Source organism: Phalacrocorax aristotelis, chromosome 7, assembly GCF_949628215.1.
Source record: "Phalacrocorax aristotelis chromosome 7, bGulAri2.1, whole genome shotgun sequence".
NCBI lineage: Eukaryota > Metazoa > Chordata > Aves > Suliformes > Phalacrocoracidae > Phalacrocorax > Phalacrocorax aristotelis.
In genome coordinates this window covers 24,800,404-24,818,915 of record NC_134282.1, presented here as the reverse complement: position 1 = coordinate 24,818,915, position 18,512 = coordinate 24,800,404, and the positions used below count along the sequence as shown (strand labels likewise).

At 47.8% G+C, this 18,512-nt stretch overlaps 1 protein-coding gene across 10 annotated transcripts in view; it reads left to right on the top strand.

Moving 5' to 3' along the window:
- Window positions 1–10,812: 10,812 nt before the first annotated feature.
- The window catches only part of ST6GAL1 (ST6 beta-galactoside alpha-2,6-sialyltransferase 1), an 86,845-nt gene continuing 79,145 nt past the window's right edge, over window positions 10,813–18,512 (top strand). For 2 of the 10 annotated variants that reach the window (XM_075099313.1, XM_075099315.1), the window contains exon 1: window positions 10,829–11,103. Coding sequence is in view for 3 of the 10 variants with exons in the window: in XM_075099320.1 (XP_074955421.1) it covers window positions 14,394–14,458 (65 nt within the window). In the remaining 7 variants the exon portion in view is untranslated. Of the gene's footprint in view, window positions 11,104–11,168; window positions 11,377–14,220; window positions 14,459–15,120; window positions 15,224–18,512 lie in introns of those variants that run through there. The other 8 variants (XM_075099314.1, XM_075099316.1, XM_075099320.1 and 5 more) reach the window with 7 other exon arrangements.

The following is an 18,512-nucleotide window of genomic DNA, read 5'->3' as shown; positions in this document are numbered from 1 at the left end:
GAGACAGCCATCCCTTCAGCAAACCTCATAAGGAAACCTCTTTTACTGCTGGTGATACCTCTCTACTCATTCATCCCTCCCCATACAGAGCACTACCAGACTCTTCCCTGTGCACTATGTACGTGTGATTTATTTCTCCATGGCAAAATTTTTATTTTGTTCCATGCTTCTGCAAATGAGCCTTGTCACTTGCAAACACAACAGCTCTGCCCACAGGTAGGCTCTGCCGTGGCCTGCCTTTATTCTCACCATCTGCATGCTCCTCCTGACCATTTTCCGCCTTTTTGCTTGGCGTGGATTTTGCAAGAAGCATTTCCTCAGAGGTCCTACTTCTGCCCTGTTTTGACACGTCCCTGTGGTTTCTGTACCAGCCTGCTGCAATATCACCAAGCTTTCCTACCCAGCCTTGCAGCCCCTCTCATTCACAGTGCTTTGGATGCTGCCCTGTTCCAGCTGTGGCTTTCTATATTCAAGGAGGGATATACTGGCAATATGTTCCTCCCTTTTACATTTCTGAGCCCATTACAACTTGAGTGAAGGATTTCCCTGTCCTCCAGAAGAGCACATTTAATTTGGCTGTTTCTGTGCTGTGTATAAAAGCTTCTGCACAAGTTTCCTGCCCATGTAGTTTCTCTTAAATCCAACTTTTTTCAAAGTTTAATTAATCCGTGAAAGCAATATCTTTAAAATCCATGTAGCACAGTACAATAACCTGCTTACTGTTCTCCACTTAGCTTCTGAACAGACCTACTGCCTCTGATTTAGAGGTATTAAATAAAAAACGTGGCTTTTATTCATTTTCCCTGTCAGGCTCTATCTGCCTCCCTGAAAAGCTGAAGTTTTCTCTTTTCCAGCTGTCAGAAGTATTTTGGGGAGGCTGAGGTAGATCAGATTTTATAGCTGCTCTCTTCCACATTCTGCACCTGCCATGTCTGCTTTTCCCACGTTTCTACATTCTGTGTTTACACCCACACCTTCGGTAGGGCGCAGCGTCACAGTCACCAGGAAGGACTTTGCAATGGGATTGGGATGAGTCATAAAATAGGGAAAGATCTGCATGTTTCTCTCAGGCTGCTGCCCCTGAAATAACAACAGCTGCTCTAAACCTGAACCACCTTTTAGCTGGAGCCTTCCAGTGTTTGCAATCCAAACCCCTCACAGATGGGGCTGCAAAGACAGCCCCCTTCTATAAATCTGTACATCTCTGCTAACCCTGGCCCTTTTGCTGGGCCTCTGTGGGTAAATACACATGCATGAGGGAATAAGGCCAACTGCAGGTGGCCTTTTGCCAACATACTCAAAGAAGACTCGAGAAAAGCTTGACTTTTCTTTCAAGGCAGGTGCTGTCAAGGCCAGATCCCTCTTTCCAAATGGACACATGGAGGGGCCTCTGGTGTTCATCCTGCTGTTGTGTGGCAAAGGCTGCTGACCAGACATCTTCCCCTCGGTGATATTTGGCTTCACCACCCCCTGCAGGAAACCAGGGGCTGAGTCTCCTGGCGGAGGACAGCAGGGGATGCACCCTGCCACCGTGAAAACAGGAAGCGGTAAAAGGCTAAATCTTTTTTTACAGCTCAGTTGACTATTGAGAAAATAAACAGATATCTGCTGTTCTTATCTAATAGTAAGTCTTTTGCTTCCTGTGTTATTGTAGGTAATGCAGAAATCATCCTGTGAACCTCATTTCCTTGAGATCTTTTCTTAATGCTCAGCTTCTGTTTTTGCACACGCTTATGTAAAAAGCTCTCAGGTCATATCCTATTCTAAAGTCATGTCTTGCAAAAGAAGAGATGCAGGAGATGTGGGCTGAGGGGGATCAGGGATAACTCCCATTTAGAGCCGCAGTGTTTGTGGATTAGCAGTTGGTGTCTGTACAGCAACAGATGGAAGGATAAAGCTCCAAAACAGGTGGAAAGGACAGTTACCATGAACAGTCTCATCTGCACTGACAAATGTGTTGAGGGGCAGAGCCTGGCCTGGGGACAGCACACCTCACTGTGCTGGCATCAAGGGAGTGGGTGTTGTGCACGGACAGACCGCTGAGACGGACAGCTCCTGCAGGTCTGCAGGCTTTGCAGGTGGAAGAACACCCTTAAGGATACCCTTGCAGACTGGAGTAGCTGGGTGTAGTCTGAGCTTTTCTCTTGTTAAATGTTCACAAGCATGCATGTTTTCTTCCTCTCTGGTCTGGGAGATTTCTAAGCAAATAAAGGTGGTGGAGGATGCAGGACAAGGGAGGGCTGTGTTCCCAGTTCTCTGAGCTAGGCAGCCTGCAAGGGCAGAACTTCTGCCCTTCTCTTCTAATTATAAATTTAGTTATAGCATTACCTTTTGAGGGGAAACTTCATCCTTGGGGGTCCTGTGCTCGTGCAGACATGCTGGGAGGGTTGGTGGGGAGCATCTGCTTGGCACTGGGAGCGGTTCATGGTCTGACATTTCCTGTGGCACTTGGATCCACGTCACTGCTCTCCTCCCTCCTCCTTTTAGACTTGCAAGCCATCTCCCAGCAGGAAATCTTCCTTTGAATGGCAGCCCCCAATTCAGGATGAACTGCTGTGCAGATCTTACAGGGATCACAAGTGTGAGTGGTGAAGGCTGACACTGGACCAGTCCAATCTCCTTCCTTGCCTTGGTGCTGTCTACATGCAAGTACCTCAGGAAGGGTGTGCTGCCTTTGCTGCCATCCTGCCCTCAAGAGTGGGAGGAGAGGACTTGGCCTGAAGCGTGCATACTTCTGCATCGGGTGTATAGCTGTGGGAAGTGGGAGGGGATGAGGAACTCAGAGGATCCCGAGCTTCTGAGCTGGCCATGATGGAACATCACACTAGAGAGTCACCAATTCTCACTAGACAGGGACTTGGCCTATGTCATTGAGGGAAATTTTGTGGCAGTGATTCTGCCGAAATGGAAATGGGGCTGTTCTCAGGTTGAAATGGGCCATGAGCAAGCAGTGAAGCCAACCTGGCAGGGAGACCGTAGGCAAGAGGCAACAAGCTGCATGGGGCAGGAGAGGCATCGCTGAGGAACTGCAGGAAAGTGCTTTAGAAAGCAACATTCACAGCTGAAGGGGGTGGTAAGAAGGCAGGCATAAAAATAACATGCAGAATGGTTATGTGGCATGGAGGTAGGATCAAGCCACAAGCAGCTGAGAAGCTAATGGTGGGCAAGTCCAGGCAGTAAAGGAAGAGAGCAAGCATCAGAGATATGAGAGAGGCACCTTGCAAGACAGTGTGGGTACAGGGGCTGAAGCATCCCTTATTAGAGGAAGTGGGAAATATCATAAAAGAGAGAGTAGAAGGTTGCTGTAATAACTGTAGGGATAATTAAGGTGTTAAATGCATAAAAGACAAACATTGACATGGCATTAAAAATAAAATACATCGAGAAAGCATGGGCCAAGCAGGGAGCACCAAAAAAAATGGTGAAAGAAAATAGGTACAGCAGTCATGAAGAACTATGATCCTACACATTCAAATGGTTATTGTTAGCACTATGAAAACTTAAGGTGAAAATAACTGGGACTAGTCTTGCAGAAAGCAGTGGGTAAGACAGACTGTTTTAAGAATAGGCTAAAGCTCTTCTGATGGGCCATTCATGCTCCAGTGGCTGGAGAGTGAAATGGGGTAGGAAACAAGCAGGGAATTAAAGATGTTTGCCATCCTCCTCAGCTTTAGAAAGATCCCTCTTTTGGTTTCCAAAGAGGGATTACAGTGAAAGCAGCAGCAATCACCTGGTGTTGCTAGTGTGAGAATTATAATCAGAGACATGCAGGGTGGGAGGCTCCTGCAATGCTCAAGAAGTTGGAAAGAAGGTGGTAGTTTTAAGTCAACACCAAGAGCAGCTGGTATCTTTGTTCAATTTTCCATGATGTGTTTAAACCTACTGCATCAGGTGGTCCCTCCTCTGTATGGAGAGGTACATCCTCTCTGCATGAAAGCTGCCAAGGAGGACACAAGGCGCATCCTCACCCTGCCCTGCCGCAGGTCCCCGGCAAAACTGAGTGGGCAGCTACAAGTGAGGGGATGAAGAGCAAAGGGCTGTTGCTTCAAACCAAGGTGTGCAACTGCTTTGCAGGGATGGCTGTCTGAAAACAGGTAGTAGTCATGCTCCCCTGTGGCATCCTCTCACCTCCTTCAGGGAGCAGGGAACCATGCAGGGATGTGGGAGGACCAAGGCATGGGCAGCATGGCCATCAGCCTGTGGTTTGCAGGGCGATGGGAAGAAGGAAGGTCTTCTTTGGATACTGGCCCGCAGGTGTAACCAGAATAACCTAGATTTCAAATATTTTATTTCTGTTACTTTGATTAGCTCACCTGCTGGTGTCTCAACGGGAAGCGCTGGGTATCTGCTGGGTCTGTGCTGCACCAATTGTATGGCGTTAGTGGACCCACACTTCTGACAGGGGGATTAAAAATCTCTCTGAATGCGCTGCTCCTTTTTTTTTTTCCTGCTTTTGCCACCTTCTTTTGCAATTCTTTTCTGAGAAATCCAGCAGTCACATAATAACAAGTGCTATCGTGTGAGTCCATCGTAAGCATGGTGAAGGACTACTATTTCTGTAAAAAAGCATCCATGCTTTGAATCTTAAAGAGAGAAAACTTTAATCAACCCTGTCATATAAGGGGCAACGATGGGGAATTTTCTGGGAGTGGTGGGCAGGAGGGTAAGCACCTCGCAGCAGAGAGGAGCCTTTTCTTGCTGGTGTGAGAAGAGAACAGCAGGGCCTGGCTGCTCCTGCAGCACTGGCTGGGGAAGTGCCAGACCCAAATTGGCTAGTAATGATGCAATGTTGAAAAGGTATTGAGGAAAACCCTGTATTCCCTGCTGCTGCTGGTAGAGGCTGAAAAGGAACAGCCATTGGCTTGGGGGATGCTACCGCCTTGTGTAAATCAACTGCCATTTGCCTTGGACTCTTAATTGGCACCACACAGTCAACAAACCCCACAGGAGAGGTGGGTACCGGTGGCTGGGAAGGTGTTTGTGTGCTTAGGTTTGTTTCCTATGATCAGACTAGGGCAACAAACATCTCTGCAGCTGCATGGTGTTTCTTGTCAGACACACAGGAGTTGCATGGTTGGCAGTTACTGGAGTGACAACAGACTTTTCGTCTTGGAGTATTTTGGAAATCAGGCCCAAAAAAGTGTGTCTTGATATTAAACTACGGTAATAGGCTGGCAAGATGTCCTGACAACCTCCATGCTGTGCTTCTAGTAGAAAAAAACCTCTAGGTATTTTATTAAATTACGAGGTTGCAGGGCTCAAGTTGAGCATGGTCTCAGTCCCAGTCCTCGCTTTGTCATATGGGGGTTCATTTGGAGTAAATTCTGCTGTGGTGCTAAAAGTGCAGCCAAGTGCCATGAGCATCGACACTCCTGGAGAGTGCCTTTCCAGGCACTGCTGAAGCAGGCACTGTGTGAGCTTTTTAATCCTGTTTTGGATGTAGAATAAAAAGCCAGCATGTCTGACAGTTGAGTCCTGTTGGATATCTTGCCTTCCCTGCTGTACTTTCTCAGCCAGGGATTCAAAGTACCTGTCATCTTGTGCATACCATGGGCACAGGACATGCTGTAATCAGCATTTCCAGCACCCTTGCAACAACCTCTTCTTGCACTCCTTCAGGAAACGAAGATCAAGACTGAACATGAAAGAATTTTATTTGTATATCTTAAAAATCCCTGAATAGCAGGCTCCAGAATCTGAATGGAGTAAACTTGTGTTTCCAATGACTCATCACAAAATGAGAGACCGAAGACCTCTCACTACACCACCAGTACTCTGGAAGTCTTAAAAATGCAGAATCTGTGGCATGTTGCTGTGTTGAGCAATACCTCACTGTGACTTCAGCAGAACTTCTCGCACATGTGAGCATGGATCAACATGGGTAGGGCTGTAAAATCTGTCCCTGAAGTTCCACATTTGCAACTTGAAAATGCAGTTAATTAGTTCGCAGCTCAGTTCAGGATCTTAAAGTGTAAAGTGTATTAAGGATGCAGGTATGATAATTAAACTATACCCAGTGAACGACACATGGTGAAAACATCCTGCTGCCTCCCTGCTAGGGATGGTGGAAGAGCAGTACTCTTTCCAGTGCAGCATTGCACAACATCATGTAGCTGATAATGAAAGTGTAAAATTTCTTTCTGAAGTAAATTCAAAGCACCATTCTTGATTTAAAGTAAAGAAGGCTGTCACAGAGTAATATAGGGTTTGAAGAAACAGGCAGGAATGGCATACATTTGGACCTTTTAAGGTCAGTTGGCTTGTCATGAGTTCACTAAAAAGGAAGGTAAGCAATGATTTCCTTTCTTAAAGCTTGTCTAATACATCCTTTAATTTCAGCCCTGCTGTAGGGAGTCAGAGAACTCAATTAATTGGCATGACAACACCCTGAAGTATGGAGGCTGGTGCAATGCCCCTCATCTCTGGCTCTCTTTTCTATGGATGATGAAAGGGGAGAAGCTGATGCCTTCTGGTAAGCAGAGCCAAAATCTCTGGTTCAACCCAAAGTACTCCTATACATTGTGGTCGCATGAAGGGTACAAAACCACTCTACAGTCCAGATGAATCTGGAAATGGTGGTTTCTGCTGAGGCTGCCTTTTTCTGCTCATTGTGTTCTGAGTTTTGATATATCTTTAAAGGTTTCTTAGATTTACTGCATTGAGTTCAGCTCAGATAAGGTCCTAATTCTTCAACTCTGCACATATAAACACCAGGTAGAGGATGAAGTAGCTATGCTGGATCCACTGTTTCTTAATTCTGAGGTGGAACATCCCCTCTATAGGAGGCTCATAGAGCCCCCTTGCATTTGTCTGGGACTCTGAGGAGTGGTGGGGAGTTTTATGTTCTGATGAGAACTACTTGAAAATGTTTTGTTTAATTTATTTTTCAGTTAACTAAGTTTTTTTGCTGGGTATTCTGTTTTGTTTTGTTTTGTTTTTCCCTAAAAAACTTAAGAATAATATTTTTATTAAATTCCATCATGAAAAACACTTCAAATTGAGTGGTTTCCATGTTGGAGTTCTTGGTTTTCGTTAAAACATTACCACTAATGGCAGGTGCTGACAGGATTGGCTGAAGTGTCTGATCAGGGGTCTGCCTCTGGAGTGCCTTGTAATGAAATGGTTTAGTGCACACAGTCTAATTACTATAGACTGACATGAAACAGGATGACTCAGACAACCCCAGACCAAGCTCATTTGATTTTTGAGCCATGTGGTTTGTTTGCATTTCATGGGGGACAAGAGAACAAAACTAAAACTTGCTTGTAAAAGCAAGTTTTACAAAAAGGCTCAGAATATTCCTCTGAAAAAAAAAAAAAACAAACCCTGCAAAACTTCTGACATGGCCACAGTGCCCTGATGTGCTTTTATCTTTGACCCGTGATGGTTTAAAGTACAGAGAAGAGAGTCAAGGGGTTTGGTGTGCTACTACTTCAGGGCTGTGCTATTCACCTTTACAGAGAAGACTACTGCCTTCCACCGCCCCAAACCCAAACACTACCCCAACTACCCCACACAGTGGTAGACCAGACCCTGTGAAAGCTCTTCATGAGAGAAAATTTTTTCAGGAGAAAATTTCTGCCGTTGCATGGACTGAAGGCATTCATGCACGTCCCAAGTGTGCTGGGACTTCTGTGCAATTGGTCTGCCCAGCACATGTGGTTTCCCCGTGGATCAAGGAGAGCCAGGTTAGGCAACCAAGGAGGCAGCAACTTATTGTCATAGAGCTATTAAAAGTTTAATCAGAAAGTTAAGGAATTGAAGGTGTGACAAAATATTTTTTCCAAGTAAAAGGCATTCAAACCCACCTTTATAGGCCTCTCAGTAAAGGAGTATTTAAGATAGATTCCTTTTAACAGCCCCGTAAAATATTTATCTATTGTTGCTGAACTTTAGATAAAAGGAAAAAAAATTTTACAGCAAGGGTGGTGAAACACTGGCACAGGTTGCCCAGAGAGGTCGTGGAGGCCCCATACCCAGAAACATTCAAGGTCAGGCCGGACGGGGCTCTGAGCAACCTGATCTAGTTGAAGATGTCCCTGCTCACTGCAGGGAGGTTGGACTAGGTGACCCCTAAAGGCCCCTTCCAACCCAAACCATTCTATGATTCTATGAATCTAATATTAGCAGGCTCGGAGCACAAATATTAATCACTTCATTGAGCTTGTCTGTATTGTTTCCAGCAATGCAGAGGCAAATGTACCCCTTCTGTGCTGAGACAGTCATAACTAGAAGCTGCATGAATACGGCCACGGGGGCAAAGCTGTCAGCTAGCAACCTACAGACCTACCTGCTTCTTTCTACTAAAGCCACTGAGACCACTGGAAACGAAACCCAATTTAGAATCCGTAACGCTGGGACAAGCAGCAGCAGCAGCTGCTGATGCTGGGGGTGGTACAAGAGTCTCTGAACTGGCCTGGGACGTGGCTGGGACAGGACAAGAGTGTGCTAGGACAAAAGCCTTCTTTTTATGCTGTTCCTCTTTCAAGGCTGGCCATCTCTTTAGGGTGACTAATGGAGAGGAGTGACTATGACTCCTAGCGCTTACCCTGTAACTGCTTGTTATTCTGCAGTGTAGGAAAAAATTACTTGGATGAAGATGCTGACGCCGGCTTTGTTCTCCAGAAAGAAGCACCGCCAGAAGGTAGGAGTCATGAGCCTGAAAAAGCCAGCACAACTCAGCACATCCCTCTGGAATTTGGATTCTCTCCCCCGTTTCCTCTGTGGTCTCCTCTGCAGTCTGCCTCGGGGCATGGCAAGGTGAGTGGGCGAGGTTCGCCCCACAGAGGCTCCTGGGCTCCAGCAAAGATTGCTTTCGGTTATCTGCAGATTTTGTAAGAGTTTCCAAAGGTAGGGGAAGGTTTCCCTCCACCATGGGTGGTCCTTCTTCAGGCACCATCATGGTCTGAAACCTCAGTACAGCGAGACGGGAGGAATGAACCGGGTCAGGATGCGAGGGGGGAGTCCTTACAGTTGTTTGGGGCTTGCTTTACTGGCCAGGCAGGTGAACTTTTTTGTTACGCTCCTTCCTGCAAGCAGTGCAGCACAAGGGGAATCTGAAATGGAGCTGAGAACCACCAAGAAGCGGACTTCTGTGAGAGGGGAATGGGTGGAGGGAGAGGCAGAGAGCGAGCCTGTATGTTACCAACCTGGAGTCCCAAAGGGGCAGGGCAGGAGGCTTTTGCCAGCTCCTTGCACTGACAGCAGGTGCCTACCTCTCTGCAGTCTAAGTGCAAATGGACTGCGAAGATGCCCAGTGAAAGACCTCAGCCCAGGCTAAGACCTTTCAGGCAAACATCCACATAAACATACCACAACTAGTGGTAAATGTGGGCTGGCCAGCTGCCCATCTCACTTATGTCCCTACTCAAAAGCAGTGCAAATTGATCCTTCCTTCAGGCTCGGTGTAAGGTTTAACCAGCTTTTAAATATTGGGAAGTGCCCTAAACAACTTGCCTATGCAGGAATGCACCTGCCTGCTGCGAAACCCCAGCTCCAGTGCCGGTGCTCCAAGAACAGCGCTCTTGGCCAAGGGTCCTGAAGGACACAGGGTGCCATGCAGAAACCTGCCCAGGACCCAAGCCCCATGCCCCACAGCCTTGCACAGGTGAGCAGGCTCTGCCTCCCTGTTTCTCCCAGGCAATGCAACAAACCGCTTGCAGGGAGCACCCTACTCAGCTCCTCTGTAGCTGGGGAGGGGCACCAGCTGCACTGTGAACGAAAACTGTGTCTCCCTCAGGTGCCTGGCTCGGATTGGTACTGGCCATAATGGGACCATATGGGGAGAGCACAGTGTTGCAAAGTGAACACGCATTCTGCAACAGCACTGTGGGTTATTTCTTTTTTGGAGGTTTGCTTCAAAATACTTTGTATGTTATTGCAGATGTTTCATATGTTTCATGTCCTCTAACGTCGGAGAGCCCCTGGGAAGACCCACTACTCTGGGAATGGAGAGGTCCGTGTGCAGGGGAACATCACCTGCTGCCAGTGTGGGAGTAAGGCACAGTGAGATGCCAAGCCTGGGCACAGACTTGTAGGATATGACCCTAGACCAGAAGCTGTCTCCTTTCAAGGTGGAAAAACATGGATACACCCCAGAAACAGTTTGCTTGCTCTTTCCAGTTGAGCAGTGGAAGCGCAGCAGCCAGGATAGGTACAGTGTACCATGTCCTGCAGCCCCAGTTGCCCCCCAACAGGGAGTGGCACCGATTTAAGCAGGACCCTGTTCTGGCTCACATAGCTAGGGTCTCTCCTGTTCCAGAATTCAAGCATTTATGGTAACACTATTCACCTTACTTGCCTGGAGCCAAATGCACATAACTTGGCCAAATGCATTTGCTCACATCAGTCCTTGCTTGTGCTTGTATGTTTGATGCAGAAATAGAAGAGGCTGAAAGCGGTTAAAGCCTCAACCTAGTTTAAACCTGAAAGCAGCCGTGAGCCGCATTTTTTGCGCTCTGGGCTGCAGGCAACCCTTGGGCAGGCACCCTGTACCGCAGGCACGCGTGGGTACTGGGGCTGGCCAGCCAGCTCTCCTGGGGGGGGGACAGCAAAATAAAGGGCCGGGAGAAGCTGCCAGCATCATGCTGGTGAAATCCTGGTATGTCCGCTTTGTATGTACCAAATAAGGCGGCAGGAATCAGGACAGATGGCCGCTTTGCCGGGGCTAGTCTCCGCCTGTAGTTACAACAGGGCTAAGCCTACTTTCTGTTTACTTCCACAAAAAGTTGCCCGAAGGCAGGCGGGCAGGGAAGGGCGCTGTGCGCGGCCACGGAAGGGGTTCTGCGGGGGACTAGCAAACTTTCTGCCAAGCAAGTGCACCGCCGCGCAGGGCTCCCTCCCCTGGCGCCGGCCTACCTCGCAGCGGTGTCACCGGCCTCGCGAGCGGCGCCGGGTGCCGACACCTCCGCCGCCGCGGGGACGGGGCAGCGGGGGCGGCCGGGCGGCGCCCGCGGGGGCTCGGGGTCTGCGGGTCTCCTTCCTCCGCAGCTCTGCCGTGGCGGGAGGCGGAGGATGAGGATGCTGTGGCGCCGCTGTCCTTTGCCGAATGACTCGTCCTTTCCAGCAAAGCAGCCGTCCTGAATTTTTGACCAGGCTTTACAGGTGCCAGCCCCCCCCCCCCCCCCGCCCCGGGTACCTTTCACTGCCTAATACCCCTCAGCTCGCTTCTTACCCGTGGCGGCAGCGCCCGCCGGTGGGCGGCGGGGCGGTGGTCCCGTTCCCGCCGGAGGCCAGCCGGGCTAGCGGCGGCGCCTCCCCCAGCGCGACGGCCCCGGCCCCCCCGCCTCAGCGCAGCGCCGTTAAGTGCCTCGGCGGCAACAAAGGCAGGCGGCGGCGGCGAGTGACTGACTGGCGGATTGACTGACTGAGCGGGCGGTGAGCGACGGACGGACGGACTGACGGAGGGGGCGGCGGTGGGGCTGGGGCCGCAGGTGCCGCAGGAGGGCGGGAAGGGCCGCGTCGCCGCCGCCCCCCCAGCCCAGCTCCGTGACCCACGGGGGTCTCGGCGTGGCCGGACCGGGGGGCGGCTCCGGCGCGGGGGGAGACCCCCGGTCGTCTCGAGTGAGCGGCGCTGGGCGTCCCCTTGTTTGACAAGTGCCAGCTCCACTGCGGCGTAACTTTATTAATTCCTCCTGTAATTTTTTATTTTATTCTTATAACCCCATAAGCATGAACTTGTAAGCGGCAGTTGCTCATGGCCGCGGCTGCCCAGGCTGCGCCGCCCCGGCCCCGGCCGGACAGCCCGCCGGGCGCCTCTCCCGAGCAGGGGCGGGAAGCGGCGGGGCCCCGGCCCCGGCGCCGCTCGGCGGGGCTTCGCCGGCAGAAGCCTCGGTCGCTGCCGGCCGCGAAGCCTGCCTCAGTGCCGGCACCGAGCGAGGTCGGGCGGGGGATGAGGCGGGTAGTGCCAGCGAAAAACGTACCCTGTGCCTCCAGCTCCTTCCTCTCCTCCTGCTTGTGCTTCTTCTCCTCTGAATTTAACTGGTCCTTGCTGGCGTGGGTCAGTCCGCACAGACCTACGAGTTGTAGCAAGGGATATACGCTATAAGTAATTTTAGAAGTAGCTGCATTCATTTTTAATAGTTCACAGCAGGTCAGACTACAGAGGGGAAAAAGAATATTTAACGTGTTTTCTGTGTTGCCATGCATTAGTGTATTATTTTGGGGCACATCTCATCTGCTCTATTTACGAGCACCCCTGCAAATCAGGTTGGTGCAAAGGGACCCTGGAGGTGAAAGGATGGAAACTGCTGCTGCTGCTCAATGCTGTTCCTATAACTGCTTGGAGCAACTGGATCTAATCACTGACATTGTCAAAACAGAGATATCTGAGAGGGAAAAGGTGCCATCACACTAGATGTAGTGGGAGATTTGCTTGGCTCTGATGGAATGAGAAACCAGAGCTGCCTATTAATGTGCAAGGAATGAATATAACTTGCAATGAGGGACTCCTTCTGTAGCCAGCCTAACAGGATTTTATAACTCTCCTTACACAAAGGATTGTGGAATAGTTTTCCTGAGCTGGGATAACCTTAAATACATGGGAGTACTGTGATGCATGCCTGCGCCATCCGTCTGCTCTCAGAGGGGAGTCAATGGAAGGAGACCCCAGCAGTGTGGGGCAGGCTTATCTAACGTGTATTACTGAGGGGAAAAGGGGTGGCTTTCTGGCCGCAGCGTTTGCTGCAAAACTGGTTATTGGCCTTGGTCGTGGGTGTCTTGGAGAGTTGTCCTCATCGGCTAAGGTCCAGGGCAAGATAAGGTAATGAGTATACATCCCTCACACTTCATAACTGTGCCCTTTTGCCTGGTGTCACGGTGTCAGGGAAGGTTTAAGTGAAGCTTTGAGTAACAGAGGAGTTTGTATAGACATGAGTGATGCTGAATGTTCCCTGGGAGGAAGAATATTACTAGGAAAAATCTTCCCCAGAAGGCCCCTGGGACAGAGGCCAAAGGCGTCTAATGAGGCAAACTTTTCCTATTAGCTGCAGCTTTTGCTGTTGGAAGGTAAGAGCTTGGGGGGCTGGAGTCAGCAGACACAAGGACCTCGGAGGGCAAGCAGCCTTTCTCCAGATTTCCTTGGCTCTGAGCAGCCGATCTCCTTGCCTCGGCACAAGTCGCTGCTTTGGAGGTGGTGCAAGTGCTGAGTCTAGACAAACAATTCGTTTTCTTCTGGTTTAGCTGATAAATAGGTTTCCTGCTGCTGGAGGTAATCATGCTGCAGAGACAAGCAGCTCCATGGTGCCGAGGTGTGTGTGCTTAGGGAGCTCCAGCACAGCCACCGTGGGTGCTGGGAACAGCACAGCCTTGCGGGGCTGCAGCTTGGCTCCAGGGAAATCTGTCCAGTGGCTTGCTTTCCTTTGTTTTATGATTGCTTCCCTTAGGTAGCCAAAATATTGCGGAAGGAGCTCTGTTTTGGGCTGCATTCATATGCAGCAGTGGTGACTTAGCATGGGCTTTGTAGGCATGTCATGAGGTCCTCTGCCTAAATGTGTGCCTCTGGCAAAAGCTGTGGCTAGCCTGAAGATCCTCCTTTGGAGACGGACAATTTGTGCAGTGAGCATTATTAACAGTGCTGTGGTGCTGCGGTGCTCAGCTGTGCATGTGTGTGTCTTGCTGACAGCAAATGTGAGGTTAAATTTCAGACAACAAGAAGAATATATGATCATCTTTACCCAGTTCTTGGGCAAGCAAATATTTGTTGATGAGGCTTTGATAAGCAGGCTGCTTGCTGGGTGGCTATTGTTTGTTTGCAAATACTCTGTAACTTAGTTAAATCCAAACTGCAGAAATGAAGGTATGTTGTCGTTCACTGAGACCTAGTTTTCTAGGGACAAAATAGTCAAGTACTTAAGTCTTGATTTGAAGCGCTTGCTGGCAGAGTCCTCTATTGCAGGAGTTGGAAATGCATGGGAGGAATTAGAGAGGCCGGTATGAGATGGCTGAGGGTGGTCTAATGAATGGCAAAGCAGATGCGGCTGGTAATGTTTCATATCTTTAACTCTGTCCCTGAGACTGTGGTGCAGGATGAACTTGGCTGCAGAAGCAGATTACTGTGTATTCAGAGGCTTATTTCCCTGCCTGCCTCTGTCAGAGGATAGATGGCCTGCTGAAGGGCAGCCCTTTGCCAAAGGTAGTGCATGCATGACATGACCCACGCAGGCACCTTAACCACAGGCACTTGGAAAGCACGCGTGTCTCTCTGCTTCGGTGTTGCTCCAGGCTGGAGGAAGAGGAGGACAATAATGGGTGCTGGCCAAAATCCATGTCAAGAGCCCTTTGCTCTCAGGCTGGCTGGAGCAGATGAGATGTCTGAAGTCAAGTTGTTCTACCTCCTGTGCTTCTCCTAACTCACTTGGTCTGTTGGATTGCCAGCTTTTGAAAAGGCAGAAACAATGCAGCAGAGTCATGGTCCTCCTCCATTTCCAGAGGAGAGGCTAAGCAGCACGCGCAGCCCTAGGTGAAAATGTCATTTTCCTGTTCTAAACTCGACATTCATAAAGATCACGGTAAAAGATCTTGCAGAATTGTTTTGATGATCTTTTATGAAATGCACGGACCTTTTCCATAGCCCTTAGATTTTGCTAGTGACGTAAGATGTAAATCACAATTCTGCACAGGATTTGCAATCAAAGAGCATTATGAATCAATCTGATACTTTGTCTTAACCATAGCCCTTCTTAGATTGCTGACCTACATATTATAGCTTTTGCTATAACTGCTTTGCTGAGGATGGGCTTTGTTTCTGAGTGTAAGGTGTCCCAACTGCTGGAGATCTTTGTGTTTGGAAAATGTTTTCATTGAGATTATGTAGAGATCGACTAAAATTCCGGTTGACTTCAGACGTGCTTGAAGTCTGCTGCTTGACTGATAACTTGTCTATGAAGAGTGAAATATAAGTGGTTCCTTCAGTTTTTTAATCAGCACAATTATAATTAAAAGAGCAGAAGATGAGATTATTTCAGTACAAAGTACTTTTAGATGTGTAGCCAGCAGTTCTCGTTATCAGATGTTCTAATCACTTGTGTGACGAAAAACCTTGGAAAAATTTCTGTGTTTGAGCCACTTGCTTGTAGGTATAAATCAAGGTTTGTTGCCTTTCTGAAACATGCATTGCAGTTCAGCCTTTAGTGAGATGTGAACCCCAAGCTTCCTCCATAAAATCCCTCCCTGAGGTTCGCTGATGGTACTGATATAAATACATGTCTCCTTATTCCACTCACAGGTGAGTTTTCCTTCTGCTTCTTGGAGTAATGAGGTGAATGATGGTCAAACGGAGGGTCCAGAACTGGGTCTCTGAAGCAGTGATTTATCTGTTTTAAAAGCAGCACTTAAGCCTGTTCCAATCAGCTGTTACGATTTCAGCTCTGCAAGATAGATCCATTAGTTTGAAAGATGCTGGGAAGCAGCAAGAAGCGCATGTACAAGCGTGTGTGTGCTTCCCAGTGTGTACCAGTAGACTGCACATGTGGTTTTCGGTGTGTTCACTGGTGTCGGGGTTGATAAAGGTTCTTTCAAGTGGAATGTATGTATGGCAACATGTTCACCTGCAGATCTTGGGTATGAAATCTAATTTGGACCTATGAGCTACGAGGAGCTCATCTGTAAAGGAAGTAACAGGACTGTGTGATTGAGAACCTCTGTGCCACGTGGGAGGTCTGTCCTCTAGTTTTTTGTCTCAGCAGGCCCTAAGTAGTCCCTTTGGTTAGCTTGGGTTTGCCAGTCCCTCAGCAGTGTTTGGAAGCTGCCTGCTGAGTTTTCTGCCTTGTGTGCGTGGCTTGGGGTGTCTCTAAACTTACAACTCTGCCAGCAAGTTGTCAGATGATCTTAAATACTTGCTCATGATCTGTTGTTCACCAGTTATCACAACCTCTGTTCTCAAACAAAGGTTGCACAGAAAGCTGCATCACAGCATCTTGCTTATTCTTACATCCTCATAGCTCAAAAAAGGTTTGTGAGATCTTTGTTTAAAATAGAAACATTGCACAGAATATCCTTTTACCAACAGGATGCTGAAGGGCAGGGAGGCTTCTGCTTTTTCACATTTACTCATGTGCCCCAGATGCCTTTGCCTGGGAACGTTATGTCTGTACAGGCAGAATAAGAGAGCTCTTTGCCAGGCAGTGCTAATGTTTCTGTGTGCTCTGATGTGTTTGCTCTGGGAACTGGCAGCTACTGAAAATTAACTGAGCAAAGCTGCTTGCTGATACGTACCTCAGTGCTGCTGGAGGAAGCAGAGAACCATCCAGCACAGGATGCCAGTCTGTCTGAACGTTGCATACTGATCTTTGTTCATCAGCTCCCAAGGTACTGGCAGGCGTGTTTGTCATGGAGCCCGGGCTTGTGACTGGAATTCCTGGGAGTGAGAGAAACTGGAAACAAGCTAACGCTCCCCTTATAAATATTGCATCCATTCCCACTTACAATGGATGAAGCAGTTTGCATTTTCAACTGCAAAATTTTGCAAAAAAATAGAAGTTGTTGACAGCAGTGATTAATTTTTAAAATATGCATTATGGCTTGCCCTTTGTATCTTTGTAATACAGCCTTCACTGATTAGAAAATCAAAGGGTTTCAAGTCAGCCTGACAGTGTTCCCTGGATTTTCTGCAAATACCCTGAGTGTGCCAGTGGAGTCCCCTGCCCGTGGGGAGTGTGTTGACACTCAATGGGATGGGATGACAATAGAAATTGTCATGGCAATCTTGCAGCAGTGATACTACTTTCTAAAATGGATCTCCTGGGGACTAAAGGAGATCTGCGGTCATGGTTCCCCCCTGCAGATGACTAATCTCAAGGAGCTGCTTTTTATCTTGAAAGAACGTTTAACTCTCAATACCGTAGTAATGAGTTTTTAGGTTTTTTCTGAATTTGTTTGTAAGGCAGAATCCTCAGGAAATGCTGCGAGCGGACGGGTAGTCTAGAGCTCCCTGTGCCTTCTGAACAAAGCGGCTCAAGCACAGAGCATCTTGAAAGCAATTGGTTTTTATTATAAATAAATAATCTTCTCTGATTGCTCAGAGGTAATACCTTCATGCTGTGAGTTGCATTGCCTAGCAAGACTGAAAATTTGACTGTGATCCTTTGTTAGCTAAGTTAGGATGTTATGTTTGTTTATTTGAGTGGGTTTTTATGTTTTGGTGTTTTTGGTTTTTTTTAATCTCCTTCCCCCAAGGTATAGTTCTGCATAACTTAAAGATTTTGCTTTGGTCCAGGGATGGATAATCACTGTGGTGTTCCTTGATTGTCCCTATGACCTGACTGTAATCCTGCCATCCTTTGTGCTTACAAGGAGTCTTCAGGAAATCAGAGATTTAGATGTACAAGATCATAATTGTTGGGATAAAACTATATATTTTTGTTTTGCTTACATTTTTGTATAAATTTGTATTAATATCGCACCCAGCTCTTATTTCCCCAGCAGAGATTCAGTGTAAAGAATTGGTGGGGGCTTGGGCAGTTTGTGAGTGAGTCTATTAGCAGAAATAGAGAAGAGATGGAAACATTGTGTTCTGGCTCCTCTGTGCTGATTTTTCACGGGTGAGTCTGGCTGAAATACTGTATATGTTTTATGAGAGTCTGGAAGGTGCTGGATGGATTTAGCTCTCATCCAGATAATTGCGTCTGTGAATTTGAATTTCGTTTCCTATTAACAGCTCTTCTTGCAATCTTGAAGTTCACTTTCACAAATGCTTATGTCAATGAAAAAGTGGAGTTTTCTTGGGAAGATCATAAAAGAATGACCAGTTGTGCCTTAACAAATTCCTTCCAGAGCTTGATGGCATGTGCTTTATGGAGTCTGTAACTCTGCTTAGGAAGCTGCCTCGTGCCTCTCTGAACAAAAGACACTGTGGTGTTTCAGGCTCTTCAAACTTAATTTAATGTGTGTTTAAAGAACAGCTGTCTTGAATCTGGCAAAATGAGTAGTTCACCTGTGGATTGAGGAGTCTGAGAAGGTGATGGAGAGTTGGCGTTGAGCAGCGGCCCAATATATTTTGCACGTAGACTGCTGCTGTGCTGACTGTGCTGAGCCGGCAGCAAGTCTGTGCGCTCTGTATCAGGGATCTGGAAAGTGCAGAGAAATGGGAAAGGAATCTCCTTTTATTTAGATTTATCTGCTGGTTTTCAGAGCAGTCACTACTTGCTGTCTTCTATTTCATTCTTTTACGACGTAGCGTGGTTGTGGACTGGGAATATTTTAGGTCCTGTGGATGCGGCTTAGCAATTTCAAATGTGGTTAGAAGTGCATTTTTGAAAATCGAGGGGAACTCCTTCAAGTCTGAACCTGGGGCAAAAATCAAGTTAATTTTAAAGTGTGGTGTAACTCCCTTCTGCCTTTCTGCTCTCAATTTTGGAAAATTCTTATCGCTTCATAAAAAACTTTGCAAAACACCCGTCTCTTTCGGATGGACACTACCAATGCATTTCAATGAACTACATGTTTTAAGGTTGAGAATTTTTCCTAGTTATTATGGGAGTGCAATTGAATAAATATTTTTAGATATTCATGGTTTG